A 27485-nucleotide genomic window follows, 5' to 3' on the forward strand; every position below is an offset into this window, starting at 1 on the left:
TCATGTTCATACTTTTCAGTTGGCCAACATTTCTAAAAATCTTTTTTTTTGTATTGGTCTTAAGTAATATTAAAATTTTCTGAGATACTGAATTTGGGATTTTCATTAGTTGTCAGTTATAATCATCACAATTAAAAGAAATAAACATTTGAAATATATTAGTCTGTGTGTAATGAATGAATATAATATACAAGTTTCACTTTTTCAATGGAATTACTGAAATAAATAATCGTTTTGATGATATTCTAATTTCATGACCAGCACCTGTACTAAACATTTAAAATGATTATAGGACTGCACGATGCTCACAGATTCTCTTAGACAAGATGTTACATACGTTGTCAAACCAACAACTGATTTGCTCTGAACAGCTTCGACCTATTTGGGCACAGTCTTCATTTGAATCCCAGTCATTTGGTTCTGGATCGTCACTGACATCTGTTCCATTGTTTTGGTCCCAGTAACTAGAACAGGGAGGAGATAAACCATTACTCCATCCTGTACCCATCTGAAGGAAACACAGATTTTAAACTACATACAGTGACCTCGACTAATATCACCCTTGGTAAATATGAACACATTTGGAAATATATATATATATATTGCGTGGCCACAAATATTGGCACACCTTTATTTTAAACTTAGTGCAATTTCCCTCTGCCAAAACAACAGCTCTGAGTCTTCTCCAATAATGTGTAATGTTGTTGGAAAACACATGGCAAGGGATTTGAGACCATTCCTCCATACACAATCTCTCCAGATCCTTCAGATTTCGAGGTGCACGCTTGTGGGCTCTCCACATCAGCTCATCCCACAGGTTTTCCATGATTTAGGGGACTGGGATGCTCATGACAAAACCTTAATTCTGTGACCAGTGAACCAAGTTTGTGTTATTTTGAGGTGTCCTGCTAGAAGATCCAACCACGACGCAAGTTGAGCTTCCTGGCAGAGGCACATCAGGTTTTGATTTAATATCTGCAGGTACATGATAGAGTCCCTGATACCATGTATCCAAACAGTTGTCCAGGTCCATTGTAAGAAAAAAAGCCCCAGAACATCAAAGATCCACCACCATATTTCACAGTGGCGATGAGGTACTTTTCTGCATGGCTATCTTTCTGTCTCCTCCAAACACACCTCTGGTGTTTGTCTCTTAAAAAGCTCCATTATATTCTCATTTGACTCATTTGAATAGAATTTTGTCCCACTGAATGTTCAAGTAGTGTTCGGCAAACTGTAGGCACTTAACTTTGTTGTTTGATGATAGCAAAGGCTTTTTTATGACCACCCTCCCAAACAACTTGTGGTTATTCAGGTGGTGTCTGATTGGAGTTTGGGAGAATATCTGACCCCAATACCCGGCAAACGTCTACAATTCTGGAGATTCACTGGCCACTCGAAACATCCTCCTCACCGTGTGTGGGTTCAAAATAGGGTTAGGGTTAGGGTTAGGGTTAGGACAAAATATGAATGGGAGCACACAAGTTAGATCTTTCTCATAACAATTTCAGCCAATAATTTGGCTGACATGTTTTGGAAAGAAATATTCATTTAATTTGTTTCACATATTTGTTCAATAATTTAATTAAAGATGACATTTTTATGAATATTTTGAATGAAAGAACAAGATTATAAAGAGCAGACTTTTTTCACATCCCATTGCGCATATTTTCCAAGGGTGGCACTGTACAGTAGGTAATAGTTTAGAATGTGTTTATTTAGTCAATGGTTATAACTGCCTTTTGACTGACTAACCGTGTGTGTGTGTGTGAATAAACTTTGAGAACCAGAAGACATTATTTTTTCCAGTCCTGAGAAGAACAATGGCTTTATCAGGCTTGATGGTTAGGTTATGGGTAAGAGGTTCAGGGGGTTTAGGTTTAATGCCAATGTGAGGTCGTCCCCGCTCCCCACTCCCATCTCCTGGAAATAGCGCACATCCCTCTCACCCTGAACGTAGCACGCTCCCCAGGTCCCAGTCACCCGCATTCTGATCACCTATGTCCCCACCTGTGTCTGGTTGTGTCCTTATTTAGTTCAGTTCAGTTCTCCCTAGTCTTCGTGAGGTATTGTTTGTTTCGTGCGACCCACCAAGCTTGTTTTCCTACTGTTCTTGTATCTCTCTTGTACCAACCAGTTTTGCCTAATCCTTTGAGTCCGTCCGTAGCCCAACCTGTCTGATCTCTGTGCTCTGACTCCTGCCCGTCCCTGCCTGTGAATTGTCAATTCACTGATAACCTAAATTCAACAAACCTAGTATTCTACAGACACGTGACAAATTAAAGGACAAACCTGAAAGCTTGACCCCTACAGTGAGGCTCTGTTAATGCCGTGGGGGCATTTTCCTGTCATGGCTTGGATCAAATTGTCCCCTTAGAGAGAAGGGTCACTGCAAATCACTTCAAAGTTATTCTGAGTGATCACATTTATCCTGTGGTAAAAAAATTCTATACTGATGGGAGTGGTCTCCTCCAGGATGATAATGCCCCCATCCACAGGGCACACTGAAAAGTTGAATGAGTACGAATATAATGTGAATCACATGCTATGGTCTTCACAGTCATCAAATATCCATCCAACTGAACACCCATAGGAGATTTTGGACTGACATGTTAGACAGAGCTCTACACCACCATCATCAAAACACCAAATGAGGAAGAATATCTTTTAGAAGAGTAATGTTCCATCCCTCAAATAGAGTTACAGAGACTCATACAATCAATACCAATGTACATTGAAGATGTTCTGGTGGCTTCTGGTCCAGCACCTTGCTGAGACACTAAGTCATTTTTCCTTTAATTTGTCTCATGTCTGTAGGTCGATAATTCTGCATACCGCAGTTCAAAAAGTATGATACTGTATTTGTCTGTGAGTTTGTGTCTGTGTGTGAGTGAGTGTATATACACTGTCAATAAGCCTTAAACATGTCCTTACTTGATGTTGTCATTTAGGGGTGTATTGTCCACCCAGACCCAAACTCCCTCCTCCTTAATGTCTGTCATTCCAATCCAGTAGCTGTTTTTACTGTCAGTGTTTCCCACATGCTTTCTAATGAAGTCCTATGGGGGAGAGACAGATGATGCTGAGAGGAGAATCTACAGCTGGATATTTAACTCAAACATATTTCATGTAGGATGTACATTATCTTACTGTTCATTACTCCATACCTAATGGTACATTATCTTACTGTTCATTACTCCGTACCTAATGGTACATTATCTTAATGTTAATCAATACACTAAACCTGATGGTACATTATCTTACTGTTCATTACAACATACCTGATAATGCAATATCTTATTGTTACTCAATACTGTAACTGCTGTAATCCTGTTGCATTTCTATGTTCAGTGTCTCTAGGCTCTAGTCTGTCTGTTTTAATTTCTGCATTCATTTCTGCATTCATTTAACCTAAATCTAATTTAATCTTCCCACCTGTTTCTCAATTTCCCCTCATTTTGTCCCCCCAGATCTCTTCCTGATTGTTGGTCATTGTTCTGCGTTACATCTGTTGTTCCTTGTTTGTAAGTACATAAGCTGGGGAATTAAATAACTTTTTGTTTACATACCCTTGCACCTGTGTCCTACTCTAATTTGTAAGACATTAGACATACCTGATGGTAAATTATCTAACTGTTCATTACTCCATACATGATGGTACATTATCTTACTGTTCATTACTCCATACCTGATGGTACATTATTTTACTGGTCATTAAGCCATACCTGATGGTAAATGTATCTTACTTTTTATTACTCCATACATGATGGTACATTATCTTACTTTTCATTACTCCATACCTGATGGTACATTATTTTACTGTTCATTAGTCCATACCTGCTCCTGCTGATTCTCTATGATGACCAGGTGTCCTCCTTCCTGGATACAGGCATATTTACTATTTTTCCAGGTCAGTTTGTTTTCAGAGAAATAGTAAGATGATCCATTGAAAAATTCCCAATGAGCTAGAAGGAAGAGAGGGATGAAACTTTATTCATTATTTTAAATTATTCAGTGGTTTATAATTCATGGATATGTCATGTTGGTTGTTAATATGTTTTCTTTAGGTCAAATTATGTTTCAGACATTTATTCACAGAACTTAAGTTTCCATTTCATGATATAACATAAGGAGGATAAAATTATATCACATTTGTATATCTTGTGGTGTTCATTTCGTATTTTAAAGCTTACAGAATCTCACAAAAGTGAGTACACCCCTAAAAATTTTTTAAATATTGAATTATATCTTTTCATGTGGCGACACTGAAGAAATTACACTTTGCTACAATGTAAAGTAGTGAGTGTACCGCTTGTATAACCGCTTGTACACCCAAGACCTTGTAACAATAACGAGTCACATCACACCGGGGAGGGAAAATGGCTAATTGGGCCAAATTTGGACATTTTCACTTCGGAATGTACTCACTTTGGTTGCCAGCGGTTTAGACATTAATGGCTGTGTGTTGTGTTATTTTGAGGGGACAGCAAATTTACGAATACAAGCTGTACACTCACTACTTTACATTGTAGCAAAGTGTCTTTTCTTCAGTGTTGTCACAGGAATATATATAATTAAATATTTACAAAACTGTGAGGGGTGTACTCACTTTTGTGAGATACTGTACCTTTACTTATACACATTTGCACATATTGGTTAAATTGAAACTGTAGACCTACAATTGTTTATTTTTGTTTATGTGACAAAGCTATACAATAAGGTCAAATGCAAACCCATATTAAAACTGCAAGCATTGTTCAGTAGGTTTCAGCATTTAAATACTACAACACTGTTACCAAAAAGTTGGGACACTGCATAAAATGTAAATTATAAAAGAATGCAATGCTGTGCAAATCATTTAAACCCTATATCAAATAGAAAATAGTAGAAAGACAACATATAACATTTTGAAACTTTTGATTGAATGTTGAAAAAAAAAAGATATGCCCACTTTGAATTTGATGCCAGCAACACATTTCAAATAAGTTGGGACAGATGCAACAAAAGACTGCAAAAGTTGTGTAATGCTAAAATACTAAACATGGTGGAATATCACACAACAAATTAGGTCAGTTGACAACAGGTCAGTGATTGGTTATTAAAAGATCATTCCAGAGAGGATGGTCTGTCAGAAGTGAGGATGGGGAGGGGTTCCCCACTCTGTGAAAGACTGCACCGTCAAATAGTTCAACAATTTGAAAATAACATTTCAAGTTCATGGTTTATTTGTCAAATGGACCAAACAACACAGCGTCATCCTGCAGAATTACGTTTTTGTGACATGGCACATGACAACTACTTAATGAAATTAAGACGAAAATATAGCAAAAATTAAAGTTTCAATAAAAGTAATAATAAAGCAATAATATACTGTACATAACATTGTGCACTAGCAACAGTTTAAAAAAGGGTACTGTAAACTAGCAGCAATATATGTGGTAGTATTGAACTAGCAGCAATTTGGTAGAATTATTGAATATTATGGATACATGAGTGTAATAAGCTATTCTACTGCATTTTAAATATACCTGAAAGGATATCAGAGCATTTGTAATATTCATGTGTGATCAGTATGATCATGGATATGTGTTGCTGGTTGAGGAGCCTTATGGCCTGTGGGAAAAAACTGTGTGAGGCTGGAAGTGCGTACGCCGATGCTCCGGCAGCTTCTACCAGACGGCCGCAGTGTGAACAGACAATAGCCTGGGTGGCTGTAATCCTTGGTGATCTTCCATGCTTTCCTCAGGCAACCTGTATGGTAGATGCCTTTCACGGAGGGGAGTTGACAACCGATGACACGCTTGGCAGACTCTACCACCCTCTGGAGGGACTTGCGATCTACAGCAGAGCAGCTGTCGTACCAGGCAGTAATGCAGGCTGAGAGGATGAAGTTTTTACAGACATGCCAAACATCTTGAGTCTCATCAGGAAGTGAGGTCATCTTTGACGAACACACAGAGAAACTTGAATTCGGAGACACTCTCCACTTCAGCTCCATCTATGTGTATGGGGGCATGACCCTCCTCTGCCGCTTTCTGGAGTCCACGATCATCTCCTTAGTCTTGCAGACATTGAGAGAGGGGTTGTTGGCACCATGTAGCTTGGTTCTTTACTTCCTCTCTGTAAACAGTTTAATCATTGTTGGAGATGAGACCCAGGATGGTTGTGTCGTTTGTGAAATTAAGGATGGTGTTGGAACTATGTGTGGCCATACAGTCATACGTGAACAGGGAGTACAGGAGGGGACTGAGTACGCAGCCCTGGGGGGCTCCAGTGCTTAAGGTCAGTGCAAAGGAGGTGAGGTTGCCCATTCTCACCAACTTGGGTCTGCCTGCCAGGAAGTCCAGGATCTAATTGCACGAGGCTCGTGTCCTGCCTACCCAACACTGTGACAATATCAAGCAAGAATATGGGAATACATTTCACTTTCAAAAATATAGCAATTGATCTCCTCAGTTCCCAAACACTTAGTGTTATCAAAAGAAGAAGTGATGCAACACAGTGGTAAACATGTCCCTGTCCCAACTTTTTTCACATCAAATATGTATTTTATAATAAAATGTATCATTTTCAACATTTGATATTTTGTCTTTGTACTATTTCCAATTAAATATACAGACAAGTCATTGCATTCTGTTTGTATTCGCATTTTATGCAGTGTCCCAACTTTTTGGGAAATGTGGTTGTTTATTGTACCAATTTTGCAATGCAGCATGGACGGTTTTCCCTGTCCAATGGTGCCCCATGTAGACTAAGTTAATCAAAAGTAGCATAAATTCTGCCACTGAGCATATGCACTAAAGGTATATCACCAAAAGTCTGAAAATCTATAACCAGTTTCTCATAATTGGGACAGCTGTTGATAAACAATGTAAGAGTGATGGTTGAAATGTTAAAGAAAAGGTGCATGTATTTGATAACATTTCAAATGTTTAATTCAGCATGTAGGAAGGTAGAACTGTCAGGTTGTAACAGCAAGCTGGTCAGTATTACATGTTTGTACTGAAAGACAGTTGATTTACATAGGTTGGTGGTTTCGCTTTTTGGTAGGTCTGTTTGTTTTGTTGGCTGAGAAAATATGTGTTTGAAACTTGTCAATGAACACCTTGGAATTTAAATATTTCTGATTATGCCAATATAATCGTCATCTCCCACACCACGCCTATAATTCATGAAAGTGAGCTGATTGGCCTGGTTCCATGTAGCGTTTAAATGTTTGCTCACAGAATCAGGGGGCTTTGGGAGGCAAAGTATGAGTCCCATTGGAAAACATTTTCATCATGAGGAGTTTCACCTATGTACCATTTTGCAAGACTCTGGGTCAAATAGGGTAGGTGCGGTGAGCATCCAAAGTTGGCCATTTTAGAGGCATGTTACAGTGCCCCATGAGACCAATTTGTATGGCACTCTATCAGAAGTTGTGGCCCTTGGGCCTGAACTAACATGTACATTTTCGACCCATTGCAACATTTCACAGGATTTAGCAAAACAGGCCCTTTTATGCAGGAAAATAATATTAAACAATGTTAACAAATACAATATGGTTTCAACAGTGAACTTCTGAAACCCTAAATATACTGTGCAGGATGTTTAACCAGTGGGCTGATCTGTCATTCAGATCTACGACCTTAAAAAATGAGGTAAGTGCAGAGAGGACTTCTGCAACAAACCTCCTAGAACTACTCTGAGAGACGATACAGGAACTTGCTGACATTCTTACAGAAACAGCTGTTCAAAACTGCAAGTAAACAACATAAGATGGCCATACTCTCCAAAAAACATATTGTAGTCGAACTCAAAAAGAGCATCAAAGCCAAATAAAGGTGTAACGTGCGAAGCCATGCTTTTGAGTAATGATATTGTCACACTTTACGATGCTGTCTAGTTGACCGGTTACAACTTAATCCACACCCTGCAGGAGAGAGATTAGATCTCCAGCAACAGAATGTTCTCACAGAATCTCAGGACAGTCATGTTGTGGATTGGATCTGAAGTCTGAAATCATTTATCAGTAAATTATCATAATATCATTTATCATCGGGGTTTGTTAGATATCCCATGAACAGTTTTACATGTTAATGCATTTCATCATAATTGTGAGTGATAGTTACTGATTGTGTTATTTTGTTTTTTTCCTTTCATTGGTTTTCATTCCTTTACCTCTGAGCTACTCACCAATGTCTTGGCAGAAGACCCATTCACCATCTGCATCGTAGCTGCTGGTTGTGGCACACCACAGTTCGCCGTCATCTCGTCCATCGCTGGTGCACGAGTCATACGTCTCATTGCGGAATACAAAGGGGAACTTGCATATCCCTCCTATCGTTTTTCGACCGGTCACAGCCATATCTGTCTCTATAACACAGACACAACAACACAGGCTGTCAGCGGCAACATAACAACACAGGCTGTCAGAGGCAACATAACCAATAACTCATCTCCATTTTCCTTGGGTCATTTAGCAGAGCCTCTTATCTTGTGAGACTGTTATAATGTCTTCTTAACAGTCTAGTCAGTAGTCTTCTCTAGCCTTTTGTTATTTCTGTTTGATCTAGGACTTACAGTATCTCTTGGTGAGTTTTCTTGTGTATTTTGTTCTACAAAATAAATTACCTACTGTACTGCTGGGGCTTTGAGTTTCCGGCATCTGCTTCCAATCGACCTGTTACATGAATGCTTCAAACTTGGACTATAAATCTGTACAGAGACTTGGAACTGACACCCAAACATTTCAAAATGTACCCGTACATTTTTTTATTGGACAGATTTTTTCATGTTCTTTTCTGAAAGTCTCCCAAGGGGCCAAGAGGCCAAATGTAAATCAGTGAATCTTTATTCATGAAGAAATTATGCATTCTCTCCTGATACTGACTGAATTTCAGAGAAAACGAAGAGATAGTCAGAGAGGGAAGGGCGCGCAGTGCTATGTGGAGCAGCCATCACAGTACCCTCCCCTTAATAAAGCCTGGCTCCTGACTATGCCACCTGACTACTCCCACTGTTGCCAGGAGTCCAGAATCGCCTCCACCTTATACGCTAGACCCCCAGCTACCTACACCGGCGGGACCAGATTGCCCCAGTGGACCAGGAACCACCGGCCTGAGTGGAGAGACATGGAAGGTGGGAGAGTTGTTAGTGTACGATGGTGTCAGTTGAAGCTCGTACATTACATCATTGACCTTCCGGAGGAGCCTGAATGGCCCCACGTACCGGGGACCCAACTTACGATTGGGCGGGAGGTCCCTCGTGGACAGCCGCGCCTTGACCCCCAGGCGGAAGTCCGGGGCACTACTCTACCACCGGTCCTTTGGCTCCTTTTGACGCTGCACTGCTTCCGGCAGGCGGACATGGGCAGCAGACCAGACCTCTTTAGACGTCCTGAACCACTCCCCCACCCAGGGGCGCAGTGGAGACCGGGACGTAAACTTGGGGCCGCAGTCAGAGACGATGACCCCTGAAAGTCCATACAGCCGGAAAAACCTGCACCTCAGCGACCTGGAGTGCACAGTGGAGGCCAGGTAGCGGAAAGAACCAAACCATCTTGGAATACTGATCCAGTATCACGGCGATGGTGGTGTTCCCCTCTGACGGTGGTAGGTCTGTTAGAAAGTCCACTGAGATGTGGGACCAATCTCCTGCACTCTCCTGGGCACATAGGTCATCCACAGGTGGTAGATTTAACCCTAACCCACCATCCCATGATGCCATTGCCCATTCGAGGGCGCACCTAGTTAAGAGAGTTATTATCGTGGTCCCCTTCTCATCATCTGTGTATGGTTGGTCTTCAAAGTAAAATTAAGCCGCCACACAGTCGGCGACGGGAGGTACAGCACCACCTGCTGGCTCAATAGGGCACTCCCCTCCTGACCGTGCTGCCATGTAAGACAGGGAGAGAGGGAGAGGGTGTGGAGCTGCCGTCCCAGGTGCCTTCACAGATGTACAAGACAGCCATGCCATGTGCACTAATGCGCCCACATACCATCAAGCATCTTATGATACCCAAGAATCTGTCCCAGGTCCCAGACGTGGGAAAAGGAAGGCAGATTATCTAACCTCTAAAACAAGGTAAATATTATGACAGAACCATTGTGCTGGTTTAGGAAATGCTTCGTAAGATTAAAGTTCTCTTTTATGTTCTCTCTCTGATATTACATTACAAAGAAAAATCAAAATTTCACACTTAAACACAGAATCTCACCACTGACTGTACAAACCCAAAGCCTGGCTATAGAATATGAACACATTTAGCTAAGCATACAAGTACAACATTTAGAAAAATGTATGTAACCATAAAGATATTTGAAATATTGATAATATTACAGACATCGGTCTGCATTCCAAATTAATATGTTAACTTTAGACAATAAAACATTATCTGGAGGTCTATCAAAATAATTGCACTGTTCATACATAACATTTGATTGTCTATAGAAAACACTGTAGCCAGACAAAAAGCAAGGGAAATTAGTCTGTAATGTTTGTTGGTTGCATCTGGTCCTGTTAAATATTATTTGGCCGTAATACGACCAGAAGTGCCATCATCTGCTACAATAAACCTACAAGATGGTTGCCTGTACCATTACGGATCTCCCACCATGTTAATCACTTGGCAGCAGACATTGAGTCCGACTTTGGCTCAGTCCAAATGTAAACCCATCCAGGTAAAGGAAAGAGTGTTGAGAGCATCACTTTTTTTTCCATTGCTGATGGGTCCAGATTTTGTGCTCCTTGCACCCAGTTATCCATCTATGTGCATTGGAGTTACAGAATGACAGCCCTACCAGAAACTCCAGCATGGTAATGCTCACAATGTATACTTTTTACTGGGTCACAGAGGTGCTGATTCAATTATGTGGTAATATGTGAGGCTCTACTTTTGATGCATTGAGCCACTTGTTAAGTGTCCATCTACCCTTGTTTGACAGCTTCGACGTGCGACTACTGTTACGGTTAAAAATCAGCATGCCTGTAACAGCTGTGTAGGGTTGGAAGTAGACGCAGGAGACAAGGAATACTCCCAAGAGGTAGGTTTTAATCCAAACAAACTTCAAGACAAACCAACAGTGTCTACAGACTTGGAGAAGACTGAACTAAATACACAGTTAAAAAAAGGAAATGGGAAACAGGTGAGTACAAAGACAGGTGCAATAGATGATACTAATGAACTGAGTCCAGGAAGGAAGACAGGAAGAAATGACCAAATAAGGAAAAGGCAGAACCAACACCAAAACATGGACTGAAATATTCCCGGTTGTTACAGTGCCTTTGAGCAAGGCATTTTGCCTTAAGTGTTCCTGTAAGTTTCTTTAGACGAGAGTGTGTGCAAGTTCACTAAAATGTTAAAAATTAAAGGTAGTCAGAGGTTACCTTGGATGGTTGTCAGGAGGTTGTTGACTACAGTAAGGTTCTTCTTACAGAGTTGGAGCTCTATGGATGACAGCTCTCTCTGGGCTACAAACAGACAACATTTACACAGCAACATGTAGACAGTGTAAACAATAATGTGGGAAATGGTAATAATTCAAAATATCAATTAGACAGAAAATAGCAGAATTGGGCTGCCTTTGTAAACATGCAGCCCTCTTTTTTTGTCATTTTATATAATGTTTGTTTGTAAAAACCGCCATCATACTTAACCAACTAGGCCAAGGAGATTCTAACTGCACCCGGCCAGTGGGGCTGTGTGTTCCTGTGGTGTCATTTTAGTTCTGTTGAGTTAAGATCCAGCCCTAATATGCCCCTATCATCTTTTCAAATCAATACAACAGACTACAGGGGAATTAAAATACTAATTTCTCATATCTAAAAAATGTTTACTAAAAAACCATAACCCTCCTTTAATGAGGAAGGGCAGCAGAGGGTAAAACCAGACCATAGGCACTTGGTTTGCACTCAGATGCTATAACAATTAACACAATAATTCCTTACCAAGTGACTAAACATCAACCTAGCGTTGGTGAAATACCATATTAAATTAATACACTATATGATTGGAAGTTTGTTCTTCACTTACCTTTTACATGCGTGAATTTGATCAAAAATGTAAACTTAATTTTGGAAAACTGTAACGGTCCCATCCTGAGGGGACCATTCCACTTCATGTATTCTGTTTGTCCTTATCTTGTTCTAGTATGGTCTTTCCTGTTCTTGTTTCTGTTAATCAGTATATTCATTTCACCTGTGTTTAGCCCCCACCTGTTTCTGTTCTCCTCGTTAGTCTGTGTATTTAGTTCAGCCATTTTCTCCCTGTCACTGTTGGTCATTGTGCTTGTCATGTTTTATGTATGCCTGAACTCCTGAAACCTTGAGTATTTCATATTGCCCGGCACTCCGTTTTGTGTTCTCGGCTTTTGTTTGCTTATTAAAAAGGAAACGCCTCAAAATTCTGCGCTTGCCTCTGTCTCCCTTTATGAAACGTGACAAAAACAAATGCCTACTGCTGAAAAGCAAAACAACTTAATTGTAGAAATAGTATTTTCAGCACAATATTTACAACAGGCAATTTGTCCAAACCCTACAAGAACCCAGCTCGCCACTCAAAAGGCCCCTGGACAACTACTCTGGCTACTAAATTGCCAATTATAACAGCAAGACAAAAATCATATACACTGATCAAAAAGTTAAGTGAACAATTAAATCACACATTGGGTTGCGATGAAGGAAATATATTAAAGATCAAAATCTTTACTGTACTGTGTAATTCGTTGAAAACAAAATGACACAACAACGGTCAATGGAAACCAAAATCACCAACCGATTGAGGACTGGATTCAAACTCACACCGAAAATCTAAGTAAACAATTGAAATCACAGACTGTTCCAACTTGCATGTATTTCATCTCTGCAACTCAATGTGAGCACAGGTCCCATTAGAGGACAGATTGATATCCCTGAAGTTTAATTGACTTGGTGTTGTACTGTGATGATTACATGTTCCCTTCATTTTGTTGAGCGTTGAGTGTCTAACTTTTACCGCTGCAAAATCGAGAGCATTCTGACTAACTGCGACCAGAAAGCCCTGCAACAGGTGTTGAAAATCACGGGTACCCAGCTCCCAGCCATCGTAGACCTCCAGCGCAAGCGACATCTGCACAGGGCATACCGGATCATCAGGGACCCTTCACATCCATGCCACAATCTGCCCTCCAACCATCAGGCAGGTGGTACAGGTCTCTTTGTTCCCACACCAGCAGGCTCAGGAACTGTTTCCCTGCTGAGTTCTGTGAACCATCACTAACCATACCCACCCTTGGTACTACTGCACTCTGTCATTGCCTTAAAAGTCTGATAAGGAAGTTTTCAGTTGTCTACAGGTATGTATCATTGCAGCTATTCCTGTATTTAATTTGCACATGAACCTTAAATTGCCTTCATTGCACATTAAGAATTGCCACTGGACTTGCATTTTCACTTGTTACATACACGTCTACCTCGGGATTGCTGATATCCCTGCATTTCAGTTGCACATGCTACACTACTCATTCTATTATTCTCGATTGCAAATTAAGAATGCAATAGTGAATTGCCATTTGTACCAGTACAACTATTTATCCCACTTGTATGTACATACAATATACTTAATACTCATAAATGTTTTTCACTCTTCTATTTCGCTCTTCTATTTGACGCTAACTGCATTTTGTTGTACAACATTTCTAAAAATCCTTGGAGTCGATCAATCTGTGGCACTACTCAGGTGTTATGAGAGCCAACGTTGCTCTGAAAGTGGCCTTCAGCTCTTCTGCATTGTTGGGTCTTGAAAGTGGCCTTCAGCTCTTCTGCATTGTTGGGTCTGGTGTATCTTCTTCTTCACAATACCCCATAGATTTTCTATAGGGTTAATGTCAGGCGAGTTTGCTGGCCAATTAAGAACAGGGATACCATGGTCCTTAAACCAGGTACTGGTAGCTTTGGCACTGTGTGCAGTTGCCAAGTCCTGTTGGAAAATGAAATCTGCATCTCCATAAAGTTGGTCAGCAGCAGGAAGCATGATGTGCTCTAAAACTTCCTGGTAGATGGCTGCGTTGACCTTGGACCTCAGAAAACACAGTGGACCAACACCAGTAGATGACATGTCACCCCAAACCATCACTGACTGTGGAAACTTTACACTGGACTTCAAGCAACGTGGATTCTGTGCCTCTCCTCTCTTCCTCCAGACTCTGGGACCTTGATTTCCAAAGGAAATGCAAAATGTCCTTTCATCAGAGAACATAACTTTGGACCACTCAGCAGCAGTGCAGTCCTTTTTGTCTTTAGTCCAGGCGAGACGCTTCTGACGCTGTGTCTTGTTCAAGAGTGGCTTGACAAGGAATGCGACAGCTGAAAAACATGTCTTGCATACGTCTGTGCGTGGTGGTTCTTGAAGCACTGACTCCAGCTGCAGTCCACTCTTTGTGAATCTCCTCCATATTTTTGAATGGGTTTTGTTTCACAATCCTCTCCAGGGTGCGGTTATCCCTATTTCTTGTACGCTTTTTTCGACCTAATCTTTTACTTCCCTTCAGGTCTCTATTAATGTACTTAGACACAAAGCTCTGTGAACAGCCAGCCTCTTTAGCAAGGACCTTGTGTCTTGCCCTCCTTGTGCAAGGTGTCAATGGTCGTCTTTTGGACAGCTGTCAAGTCAGCAGTCTTCCCCATGATTGTGTAGCCTACAGAACTAGACTGAGAGACCATTTAAAGGCCTTTGCAGGTGTTTTGAGTTAATAAGCTGATTAGAGTGTGGCACCAGGTGTCTTCAATATTGAACCTATTCACAATATTCTAATTTTATTCTAAATGGAATTACTGAAATAAATCAAGTTTTTGATGATATTCTAATTATATGACCAGCACCTGTATATAACTCACCAAGGATTTTCCCAGACATTTATAAAAGACATTTGGATCTGGAATTTCCTTACCTGATAGATTTTGTTTTATCTGGTTGGAAGCATCTGAAACAAAGACAAATAGACTTGACTTATTTCGAATTAATTGACTTATGTTTCACATTATCGAGTCAACATGAATGTTCTGAACTGGGCTTGCTTGAATATTTAATTTTAACATTTTTATTTCCCGAAGGGTTCCAGGAACTATGATAGATGAGAATCAATGCCAACCCAGAATTCAGGTGTTATAAAGGGTCAGTAAAGTGGCTCTACACTCACAGAGCACTACCCAAGCAGTAGCCAGGAACAACAGTAGAGCCCATAGAGACGCCAGTGTCACTATAACTCTCTGAGACCTTCCTTTGGATTCCACTCGGGAAGAAGAGTCTCCAGAGCAATGGCCACTTTCTGGAAAAGGAACACAGGTCATAGTTTAAAGGGGGACATTATGATACCTCTAGCCTAAGTTGTAGTACTAAACTCCAGGACTCTGATTTAAGTCTGATTCAAGTTCTGATTTTCATGACATGGATTTGATCATTGCTGACTTGGACAATAAAACACCATCTGGAGGCCTTACATGCATTTAATTAACTGCTTTAAGTTTGAAAAACTTAAATTCTACTAGAGGAATAACCTTTCCATCCACGGCTTGCTCGTATTTGCAATTACATTAAGATAAAACTAATAATATTAGCTGCATAGATGCTCAGGGCCGTTTTGTTTATCAGTGGGAAGTTGGTGCAGCCCGCGGCTGCCAAACAGCTTACATCAGCTGATGTGTGATGGGGGATGTGGGTTAACAGATAAGGTCTGTTCTGGCTCAGACACAAACCACGCACATCATCTTCCTTCCGTGTAACTAACCAGTCACCAGCTATTGATACTCATCGTCTTGGGAAGAAACACACGATTCACACAAAAACACGCTTCACAAAATAAAAACTAATAGCAGAGTTTAACAGAATTCTGTAATCTACATACTACATATTGGTATGTTTTTTTTTCCCTGTAGAAATGCATCTTCATTGTGCTGACAGGCTGACCTGCTGAACACCCACATTTTCCCCACTGCATGTGGGTTCTGACAGTATTATTTTCTTTCGCAAAGACGGCTTGAAAATAAGAGAATTCTCTGAGGTGTTTAATCTAAGGGGGACAGGAAAAATAACTAAATTCTCTGAGGTGTTTACTCTAAGGTGGGGCTAAAAATAAGTGAATTTTCTGCATTTTTCACTCTAACCTAGGGTAAAAATATGTGAATTCTCTGAGGTGTTTACGCTAAGGTGGATTATTTCAGCTGGGCACAACCAAGACACAAACACTTCTCCGGTCCTCCACTTGATCATGCGGTTGCCGCGATGAAAGTAACTGAAAACAGGCCACATGCAAACAAAATAGATTCTCTGGTTAAAGACTTCTCAAAGCCACCCAAATGTGTATCCATAATGGACAAGGAAAGAATGGAACTCGTTCAGGTGCTACTTGATTGACAGCGCCCATGGGATAGTTTGCACTCAAGTGTCCAATCACATTGTTACAAGCATAAACCACTGCAGTCCAATGAGGACAGCTCTATCAAATGGTTTAGGTCCCACCCCATTATATTTGGACGATGTACAACTTCACACCATTCAAATGAAATGCCTATTACATTTGGACGACGCACAAGTCTATACCAACCAAATGAAATGTCTATATTGTATTTGGATGACACACATTTTTACAGCATCTAAATTAAATTCCTATTGCATTTGGATGACACACAACTTCACACCTTCCAAATTAAATGTCTATTGCATTTGGATGATGCATATGTGTACACAATGCAAATACAATGTATATACACTCACCTAAAAGATTATTAGGAACACCATACTAAAACTGTGTTTGACCCCCTTTCGCCTTCAGAACTGCCTTAATTCTACGTGGCATTGATTCAATAAGGTGCTGAAAGCATTCTTTAGAAATGTTGGCCCATATTGATAGGATAGCATCTTGCAGTTGATGGAGTTTTGTGGGATGCACATCCAGGGCACGAAGCTCCCATTCCATCACATCCCAAATATGCTCTATTGGGTTGAGATCTGGTGACTGTGGGGGCCATTTCAGTACAGTGAACTCATTGTCATGTTCAAGAAACCAATTTGAAATGATTCGAGCTTTGTGACATGGTGCATTATCCTGCTGGAAGTAGCCATCAGAGGATGGGTACGTGGTGGTGATTAAGGGATGGACATGGTCAGAAACAATGCTCAGGTAGGCCGTGGCATTTAAACAATGCCCAATTGGCACTAAGGGGCCTAAAGTGTGCCAAGAAAACATCCCCCACACCATTACATCACCACCAGCAGCATGCACAGTGGTAACAAGGCATGATGGATCCATGTTCTCATTCTGTTTATGCCAAATTCTGACTCTACCATCTGAATGTCTCAACAGAAATCGAGACTCATCAGACCAGGCAACATTCTTCCAGTCTTCAACTGTCCAGTTTTGGTGAGCTTGTGCAAATTGTAGCCCCTTTTTCCTATTTGTAGTGGAGATGAGTGGTACCCGGTGGGGTCTTCTGCTGTTGTAGCCCATCCGCCTCAAGGATGTGCGTGTTGTGGCTTCACAAATGCTTTCCTGCATACCTTGGTTGTAACGAGTGGTTATTTCAGTCAAAGTTGCTCTTCTATCAGCTTGAATCAGTCGGCCCATTCTCCTCTGACCTCTAGCATCAACAAGGCATTTTCGCCCACAGGACTGGCGCATACTTTCCATTTTCACACCATTCTTTGTAAACCCTAGAAATGGTTGTGCATGAAAATCCCAGTAACTGAGCAGATTGTGAAATACTCAGACCGGCCCGTCTGGCACCAACAACCATGCCACGCTCAAAATTGCTTAAATCCCCTTTCTTTCCCATTCTGACATTCAGTTTTGGAGTTCAGGAGATTGTCTTGACCAGGACCACACCCCTAAATGCATTGAAGCAACTGCCATGTGATTGGTTGATTAGATAATTGCATTAATGAGAAATTGAACAGGTGTTCCTAATAATCCTTTAGGTGAGTGTATATTTATTTATATTTTTAATAATGTAATTATAATTTTAAAAAAATATTATTGTTTGCTTGTCTGCACAATCCAAATGAAATACACGAGTGGGACATTCAGTATTATTGAGGTGTTCCCATTCCATTATGTCCATGCACACTGAAAACACTGTTACTGAAAACTTGACACTACACTCCTTGAACAACCTGTATTAACCTGGTAAGTATTGGCTGGTTAACAGACGTTTTAGGTACAATTTGCAGAACATATATTAAATACTGTTCAATTATATCCTACTCGATATAATGCCATAATACATTTGATTGATATTAAATTCTCAGTTAAAAGTGCAAAGAAGTTTTCCAAAATCACAAAGCACATCATGCTCGTTTTCTAAACAAATTAATGTTTTAAATTGGCCTAGTTTTGGTATTTGAAAAAAAAACATTTGCAGTATTAAGTCCATTCGAATGTATAGTTTCTAGGATGTTACACAATAAGAGAAAGATATTGAGACAACATTGACAACTGACCAACAGTAGCAACCAGGCAATAGATCTTAATAATCTTTCAGTTGCACACCGCACTTATTTTGGTAACCCTGTATGCTTGTGTTCCCAGTATAAATGGTTAAACAAATACAACCTACCAGTAGCCCAACTCATGGAGAATAGAAAGGAAAAAGCGATTTCAGTATCTCATCAGGGCAGCTCTGGAATAGGCATGTCAGATTGGTTATGTCTATGCGTAGTCTGCCTGATACATTCAGGCCTATTCAGGTTTTGAATGGGTGTTGGGAGTAAGGTTTTGTTATGATTGTTAGATCAGATTATAACAGGGAAATGGAAAACATTACTTGAGTTGTATCTGTTTTGTCCAGCCTGCCTGGACCTGGTCCCTATGTTTAACACCTTGCGTCTATTTATTCTATTGGCAACTAAATAACATATCTACGGTGAAATTTGTATTTTTCATACCTTCTAAAGGCTAATGCCTATTATTGAGCTATTGATAGGTCCTGGCAGTCTGGCACAAACAAGACACACCCACTTTACCAGTTCTCCACCTGATTACGCACTTGCCACAATGAAAGTAGCCTAACTAAAAACAGGCCACATGCTATCAACATAAATTCTCTGGGTAAATAGTTCTCAAAGCGACCCAATTCTGTATCTATAACGACAAGGGCGCACTGAAACTCGTTCATGTGCTACATGATTTACAGCCTCATCTAATGGTTGATTCTCAAGTGTCCAATTACAGTGTTCCAATCATAAAATACACAGTCCAATGTGGACAGCTCTATCAATTGGGTGAGGTCCTGCCCCATTGCATTTGGATGACGAACAACTTCACACCATCCAAATGAAATGTCTATTTCATTTGGACGATGCATAAGTGTACACAATGCAAATGTAATGTGTATTTAAGTATTTAATTATTTATTTATATATTTATTTATTTCATATTATGGCACATTTAGTCCTCCAGACCACAATGGATTTGAAATTAAACAAACAAAATTAATTTGAATGAATTGCAACCATTTTTATACACAGCCCCCTTATTTCATGGTTTGAAATGTAATTGGCCAAATTAACATAATCATAAATACAATGTTAATTTTTACTTTGTCGAGAATCCTTTGCAGGCAATGACTGCTTCAAGTATGGAACGCCAATACTGTGTTTATTCCTTTGTGATGCTTTGCCATGCAGCTGTCTTACAATTGTTGTTTGTTCAGGGTTTTTTCTGCCTTCACTTTTGTCTTCATCAAGTGAAATGCATGCTCGATCGGGTTGAGATCAGGAGATTGACTCAGCCAAATAACAACAAAAAAATCCAGAAAAATACATGTCAAAAATGTTATACATTAATTTGCATTTTAATAAGTCAAATAAGTATTCAATCGCCTCTCAATCAGAAAGATTTCTGGCTCCCAGGTATCTTTCATACAGGTACGGAGCTGAGATTAAGAGCACACTCTATAGAGAGTACTCCTAAACTTGTTACCTGTATAAAAGACACCTGTCCACAGAAGCAATCAATCAATCAGATTCCAAACTCTCCACCATTGCCAAGACCAAAGAGCTGTCCAAGGATGTCAGGGACAAGATTGTAAACCTACAGGCTGGAATGGGCTACAAGACCATCGCCAAGCAGCTTGGTGAAAAGGTGAAGACAGTTGGTGCGATTATTCGGAACACAAAAGAAACACAAAAGAAGAAACACAAAAGAATAGTCAATCTCCCTCGGTCTGGGGCTCCATACAAGATCTCACCTCGTGGAGATGTAATGATTATGGGAACAGTGAGGAATCAGCCCAGAACTACACGGGAGGATCTTGTCCAAGATTCCAGCTTGAAAATGACCCAAAACACACGGCCAAGGCAACAAAGAATTGATTCAAGAAGAACCACATTAAGATCCTAAAGTCTCTAGACCTTAATCCCATAGAAAATCTGTGGAAGGAGCTGAAGGTTCCAGTTGCCAAACATCAGCTTCGAAACCTTAATGACTTGGAGAAGATCTGCAAAGAGGAGTGGGACAAAATCCCTCCTGAGATATGTGCAAACATCGTGGCCAACTACAAGAAACATCTGACCTCTGTGATTGCCAACAAGGGTTTTGCCACCAAGTACTAAGTCATGTTTTGCAGAGGGGTCGAATACTTATTTCACTCATTTAAATGCAAATCAAATTATAACATTTTTGACATGTTTTTCTGGATTTTTGTTGTTGTTATTCTGTCTCTCACTGTTCAAAATTATAAAATTATAGACTATAATTTTATAGACTATGTTTGCCCACTGACAAAGTGGGCAAACATAAAAAAAAAGCATGGGATAAAAAAAAAAAAAAACACTCACTGTATTTTTCTTATGATATTAAAGGTAACTAATAGGCTGTTGCATACTCTTTATATTGTTTGTTTGAATTAGTCTGGAGATTTGAGAGCACATTTCAGCCAAAACTCTTTTGCATGACACTACAAAACATGACTGTGTTTGCATTTTGCTCAGCAGGTCTTTCCAGTCTAGCTGAAGACTATTTTTTTCTTGCCGTGGCGGTTAATACTTACTCCGGTAAGCCCCTGCATTAATCAGGCAGTGCTGACGAACCACTTGTTTTATTGCACAATAATGCTTAATAAAGAAGAAAACTAATTTAAGAAGGAAAAATGAAGATACACTCACCATCTTTGTTCTGTTGCTGAATGATTGTTTCATTGATGTAGACAATTTCATCAGACATCATTGCCTCACGTCCCCTCAGAGTCGATACAAGAAAAGTCAGGCTTGCAAGCAGTAGCCAACGTAATAAATGGGTTGATGGGAGGGATTACTCATATTTTTATCCATTTGTACATGGTTACTGAAAAAACAAAAACACTACTGTCATCTCAGTTTTCTTGTATTACCCATATGAGGAAGAAACAGTTTCAGGCTATGGGGCCAACTTTAAAGGTGACATCGTTTATGAAAAAAACATTACATCCAAGGTTGTAGGAGTGAGACTGATATTGGTGGGGGTATGTATTTCATATTTTTCTCAAATGTATCTTATAATTGGGTGTACCAATTAACCTGCTTCTAATATTAAGGCGGCATGACCCCCCAGTCCTTCCCTGTTCCTACATCTTTAACTACATCATCCAGTGCACATTTTCTTCCCCACACAGTTTTTGTATATATCTCTACATCGAGGGGTCTCCAACCATGCTCCTACTGTCCTGGTTGTTTTCATTCCAACCAAATGTATATGCAGGCTCATCCAGTTATTAACTGTCTAATAATTAGATTCAGGTGTGCACCTCTATTATATGAAGACAGTCTGAGTGGATCATCCCTCATAACTGTAACACATACGTACAAATGTACTAAATGTACAAATAAGGAAGGAAGGAAGCAATACTCTAGCTCTTGACAGTGTTTATATTCAGACAAACTTATTTTTATTAGTGGCTAGATGACCTTGCACTGGTTTTTCCTCATTAATACCGTAGAGACCTGATATTAGGTTATAGCTTGAATATCACAATGTGCAGATATTTGTTTAATTTTGCACCCATTGTGATACGATATTTAGGATGTAGATTTGACTGAGCCTCCACTCAATCAGCCAAGTCTACTCAAGGGGCAAACAATGCGACAATCCTTTTGTTCAAGTGGGGGGCTCGTTCTTGATCCTGTGGGCGAAAATGCCTTGTTGATACTAGAGGTCAGAGGAGAATGGGCCGACTGATTCAAGCTGATAGAAGAGCAACTTTGACTGAAATAACCACTTGTTACAACCGAGGTATGCAGCCAAGCATTTGTGAAGCCACAACACGCACAACCTTGAGGCGGATGGGCTACAACAGCAGAAGACCCCACCGGGTACCACTCATCTCCACTACAAATAGGAAAAAGAGGCTACAATTTGCACAAGCTCACCAAAACTGGACAGTTGAAGACTGGAAGAATGTTGCCTGGTCTGATGAGTCTCGATTTCTGTTGAGACATTCAGATGGTAGAGTCAGAATTTGGCATAAACAGAATGAGAACATGGATCCATCATGCCTTGTTACCACTGTGCATGCTGCTGGTGGTGGTGTAATGGTGTGGGGGATGTTTTCTTGGCACACTTTAGGCCACTTAGTGCCAATTGGGCATCGTTTAAATGCCACGGCCTACCTGAGCATTGTTTCTGACCATGTCCATCCCTTTATGACCACCACGTACCCATCCTCTGATGGCTACTTCCAGCAGGATAATGCACCTTGTCACAAAGCTCGAATAATTTCAAATTGGTTTCTTGAACATGACAATGAGTTCACTGTACTGAAATGGACCCCACAGTCACCAGATCTCAACCCAATAGTGCATCTTTGGGATGTGGTGGAGCGGGAGCTTTGTGCCCTGGATGTGCATCCCACAAATCTCCATCAACTGCAACATGCTATCCTATCAATATGGGCCAACAATTCTAAAGAATGCTTTCAGCAGTTGAATCAATGCCACGTAGAATTAAGGCAGTTCTGAAGGTGAAAGGGGGTCAAACACAGTATTAGTATGGTGTTCCTAATAATCCTTTAGGTGAGTGTATTTTCACTAAGTGGTGCTTTTGTTATTCCTTGTTGGGTGTCCTGTATGGTTGTCTCAGCCAACCACAAGATGTACTCATAGGCCAAATGGTGTAGTTAAGTAAAACCTGATTAGAGTTCCCTTAGAATATCCAGTCTTGACTTATGTAACTGTTAGTAGAACTCCAGTTAGTATTGAAAATCCACTTGTTTTTAAAAACCGTAAGGGGTTTGGTTTCCTACACCTAAACATAAAGACATTAATGCCTAATTTGGACTTTGAAAAAACCTGATAGATCAAAATACCACAGATATCCTTATCATATCTGAAACCGGGCTAACAAAGAAAACAACTGATGGAGACATTGGCCCTCATTTATCAAAAGTGCGTACACCAAATTTCCAGCGTATACCTGGCGTACACCCAAAACCACGGTGACCTTGAGATTTATCAATATGGACGTTGGCGTACGGCACTCTCAAATCCTACGCCAGCTCAGGAGGTGGTGTACGCACGTTTTGAGTTAGTGCGGAAATGTGCAGAAAAAAAAATCCTAACGCACTGACAAACTAAAAGATATGATATATTATGACCCACTAAAAAAACAACAACATAATAATTACAAACTTCAGTGTTTATTTTTGTGCAACATGGACTTCAATGTTTAATTTGTGTGACTTTACCAAAGCATTTGATTTATATGTATTCCTTCAGATGCGAGCCTGTGCGCTTTACATGACGTTTCAGTGTTAGGCCCGGCAGTTGCGCACGGACTGGGTTCAGTAATAAAAGGCTTTTAATGACCAAAATATAATTCAGACTGACAAAGTAATAAAAATGACATTCTTCTTCTTTTAAATAATAATAGAAATAATAACGACATTGACAGACGGATCGGTGCAGCTTCTGCAGTAATGCAGTTGATGTATCGGTCTGTCGTGGTGAAGAAAGAGCTGAGCCACAAGGCGAAGCTCTCGATTTACCAGTCAATCTACGTTCCTACTCTCACCTATGGTCATGAGCTTTGGGTCATGACCGAAAGGACAAGATCCCGGATACAGGCGGCCGAAATGAGCTTTCTCCGCAGGGTGGCCGGGCGATCCCTTAGAGATAGGGTGAGAAGCTCGGTCACCCGGGAGGAGCTCAGAGTAGAGCCACTGCTCCTCCACATCGAGAGGGGTCAGCTGAGGTGGCTTGGGCATCTGTTTCGGATGCCTCCGGAACGCCTTCCTGGAAAGGTGTTCCGGTCCCGTCCTACCGGGAGGAGACCCCGGGGAAGACCTAGGACACGCTGGAGGGACTATGTCTCCCGGCTGGCCTGGGAACGCCTCGGTGTCCCCCCGGAAGAGTTAGAGGAAGTGTCTGGGGAGAGGGAAGTCTGGGCATCCCTGCTTAGACTGCTGCCCCTGCGACCCGGCCCTGGATAAGCGGAAGAGGATGGATGGATGGAACGACATTCTTCTTCTAAATAACAATAAACGTCATTTATAATAAATATAATAAAATAATAAGACGAATATTACAAATTGTAATGCAATTATTAACGTGAATTAATGGCACTCCACATCACATCATCATCTTTTATTCCGCTTTTTTAAACTGCTTTCTACCTCCCTGGTGATCGTCTCAATCTCCACGTCAGAGAAGTTTCTCTTTTTTGCCGTCTTCCGTGTGTCCATGGCGTAAAATGAGGGCGTGGGGATGCGGAGACTTGAATATATAGGGGCGTGTTATTCTAATGACGATCGTTTTCAGTCGCGGCATTTATCAAGGGAAGGTATTGCGTACACCTGGATTTTAAAGGTACGCACAGTTTCATAAATCAGGCGGTGAGAGGAGTGTAAGCAAAATCGTACGCCAACATATACGCCCGTTTCTACACTAGAATGATAAATGAGGGCCATTGTCCTTGAAGGTTGCAATATTTTCAGGTCTGATATGGTTAGTACAGGAGGAGTTGTTGTGAGTTTTGCAATGCCACCGTCTCCTTGATAGCATCCAACTAAGTCCTTGAATTTCTGGCCTTGAGCCTTAAACTGGGAAACAACTGTACAACATTACACTTTCAGATGTATATTGCCCTCTCCAGAAAAAGATGGCGCCTGTGTGTTTGGCTTGCCGTCTGCTGCTCTCGTGTTTTCTTTTCTGTGTGTCTGATGTGTCGTTTACCTGCTGTACGCGGCTAGTGTACGCCCGTCAAGCTCTCCTAGACATCCGCATCTCTGTTGTGGATTCACTCGCGGACTTTCACACCGTGGACGTGGAATGCCCCCTTCACAAACCGTACGAGCCTCCCCGAACCATCTTCCTGCACGATGTCTGCCGGTGGCCACTAAACACCGTGCGGAGAAAGCGAAGGAGGAAACGAGGAAACCGCGGAGGTCACATCACGAAACTGAAAGCTTCGCGGGACGCGGTTTACCGATGTCTTCATCCTTGTTTCCCTTTACATCTGAGTCATGTCACTCGGGTTGATCTCCGTAGTGTTGGCCTCCGCTCCCGGCGGAATGGAGTTAATCACGAAATCTGCGCTCATTGAGAAAAGCACCGCCATCTCACGTGACTATTCCTCCACCTAAGTTGGCGCTAATAAACGCCCGCTCTGTGGTGAATAAGACCTTTTTATTAAACGACTTCTACTCCTCACACAACTTGGATTTTATGTTCATCACAGAATCATGGATACAGGTCGGTGATTTAACTCCCTTCTCAGAACTGGTTCCAACAAACTGTACATTTGTTAACTCTCCTCGTCCTAGTGGACGCGGGGGTAGGATTATAACTATTTTGAATAACTCTCTCTCCTCACGCTGCAGGCTGGTCCCTGCAACGGCCTTTCCCAGCTTTGAATCTCAGCTTCTCCACCTAGATTGGACTGGTCCCATCTGTATACGGGTGATATACCACACAAGACTAAGGATTTTATACAGCAATTTACTGAGTTCATTGGCAACATTGCCACAAACTATGATCGCTTCCTTTTGGTGGGCGATTTTAACATTGTCTAATAATATGTCTGCTGTCATTCAAATTCCCTGTCGCAGGAGTTTCTTGACTTAATAGATGCTTTCAATCTACTGCAGTGGGTCAAAAACTCTACTCACATTCAGGGCCACACATTGGACCTTGTGTTATCTTATGGGATTGATGTCACTGATATTGTATTCTCTGATTTTCTTCTCTCTGATCACAAGCCTATTTTATTCTCACTGTCTCTTCTGGAGCTTTCTCAACCCACTATCGCACCTATGTCGCGGTTCTATTCTCCACAGTTCAGCATAAACTTCGACGTGTGCTTTGCTGAACTATGCTCTCACTTGCACTTGGACCAACCATTATCTGACCTGGATGCAGATCAGCATCTTTGCCTTTTCAATTCTGCTTGGCTTAAAGTAGCAAATGTGACTGCTCCTCTTAAGCCTCATAAACCCAAACCAAAATCAGATATGTGGCAAAATTCTCACACTCGTCACCAAAGACAAACTTGTAGAAAGGCCGAATGCAAATGGAAACGGGACAGGCTAATTGTCTCCTTCCACATGTTGAAAGACTCTCTTATAGCATACCAGAACGCGGCTAAATCAGCTAAAGCCACATACTTCTCAAACTTAACTGAGTCCAATCACTCTAACCCTAAGGTCTTGTTTTCTGTCATTCAATCTGTTTTAAATCCATCTGTTAAATTGTCTGCTGCCTCAGATGCTCTATGTGAAGACTTCCAGAGATTGTTTTATCAACAAAATCACTAAATTAAGACTTAGCATCTGCCCTAAAATAACTCTCCCCCTATTATGTCGCTTACCTCAGGTGTTTGGGAGGCTTTTGATTCTATTAACCTCCAGACACTGAAGGATGCCAAGCCCAAATGATATCATTCAGCCGAGATTTTTTAAATTAATCATCAACTCGGTGGGTCCAGGTATGGTATCTTTTATTAACAAGTGTCTAAACACAGGCTCTGTTCCGGCCAATCTTAAAGTGGCTACGGTCACTCCTCTGCTCAAGAAGCCTTCACTGGATCCTTCTTTCTTTTTTTTTTTACCGGCCCATCTCTGTCTTACCTTTCATTTCCAAGTTATTGGAGAAAATCGTGTTGGATCAACTCCAACACTTTTTGTCAAATAAGTGTATATGAGGTTTTTCAATCTGGGTTTAGGACTGGCCACAGCACTGAGTCCGCTCTCCTGCGAGTGCTAAACGACATTTATATCTCTACTGACTTTGGAGACACTATGGTTTTAGTTCTCTTAGATCTTTCGGCGGATTTTGACACCGTTGACTACCCAACTCTGTTAACTAGACTGGAGACGTGGGTGGGCATAAAAGGCTCTGTTTTGTCATGGTTCCAGTCTTACCTTTCTGACAGAAAGTTTTTAGTAAAGATGGGCAACTTCTCCAGCTCCAAAGCACCTCTGAGCTGTGGTCTTCCACAGGGCTCCATTTTGTCTCCCTCTCTATTTTCTCTCTACATGCTAACACTGGGCGCAATTTTTAGGAAACA

The 27485-nt window shown here is 40.9% G+C and overlaps 1 protein-coding gene across 1 annotated transcript; it reads right to left on the reverse strand.

Moving 5' to 3' along the window:
• Positions 1–286: 286 nt before the first annotated feature.
• LOC105026773 (C-type mannose receptor 2-like) lies at positions 287–13087 on the reverse strand. Its single transcript, XM_034290818.1, has 8 exons — positions 13048–13087; positions 11368–11451; positions 9298–9454; positions 9053–9099; positions 8176–8355; positions 3838–3965; positions 2935–3059; positions 287–464 (listed from the first exon to the last, which is right to left on the reverse strand). The coding sequence occupies exons 1-8, from the start codon at positions 13085–13087 to the stop codon at positions 287–289; spliced, it is 939 nt and encodes a 312-aa protein (XP_034146709.1).
• Between the last annotated feature and the right edge of the window lie 14398 nt (positions 13088–27485).

The sequence above is a fragment of the Esox lucius genome, chromosome 24, assembly GCF_011004845.1.
Source record: "Esox lucius isolate fEsoLuc1 chromosome 24, fEsoLuc1.pri, whole genome shotgun sequence".
Lineage (NCBI taxonomy): Eukaryota > Metazoa > Chordata > Actinopteri > Esociformes > Esocidae > Esox > Esox lucius.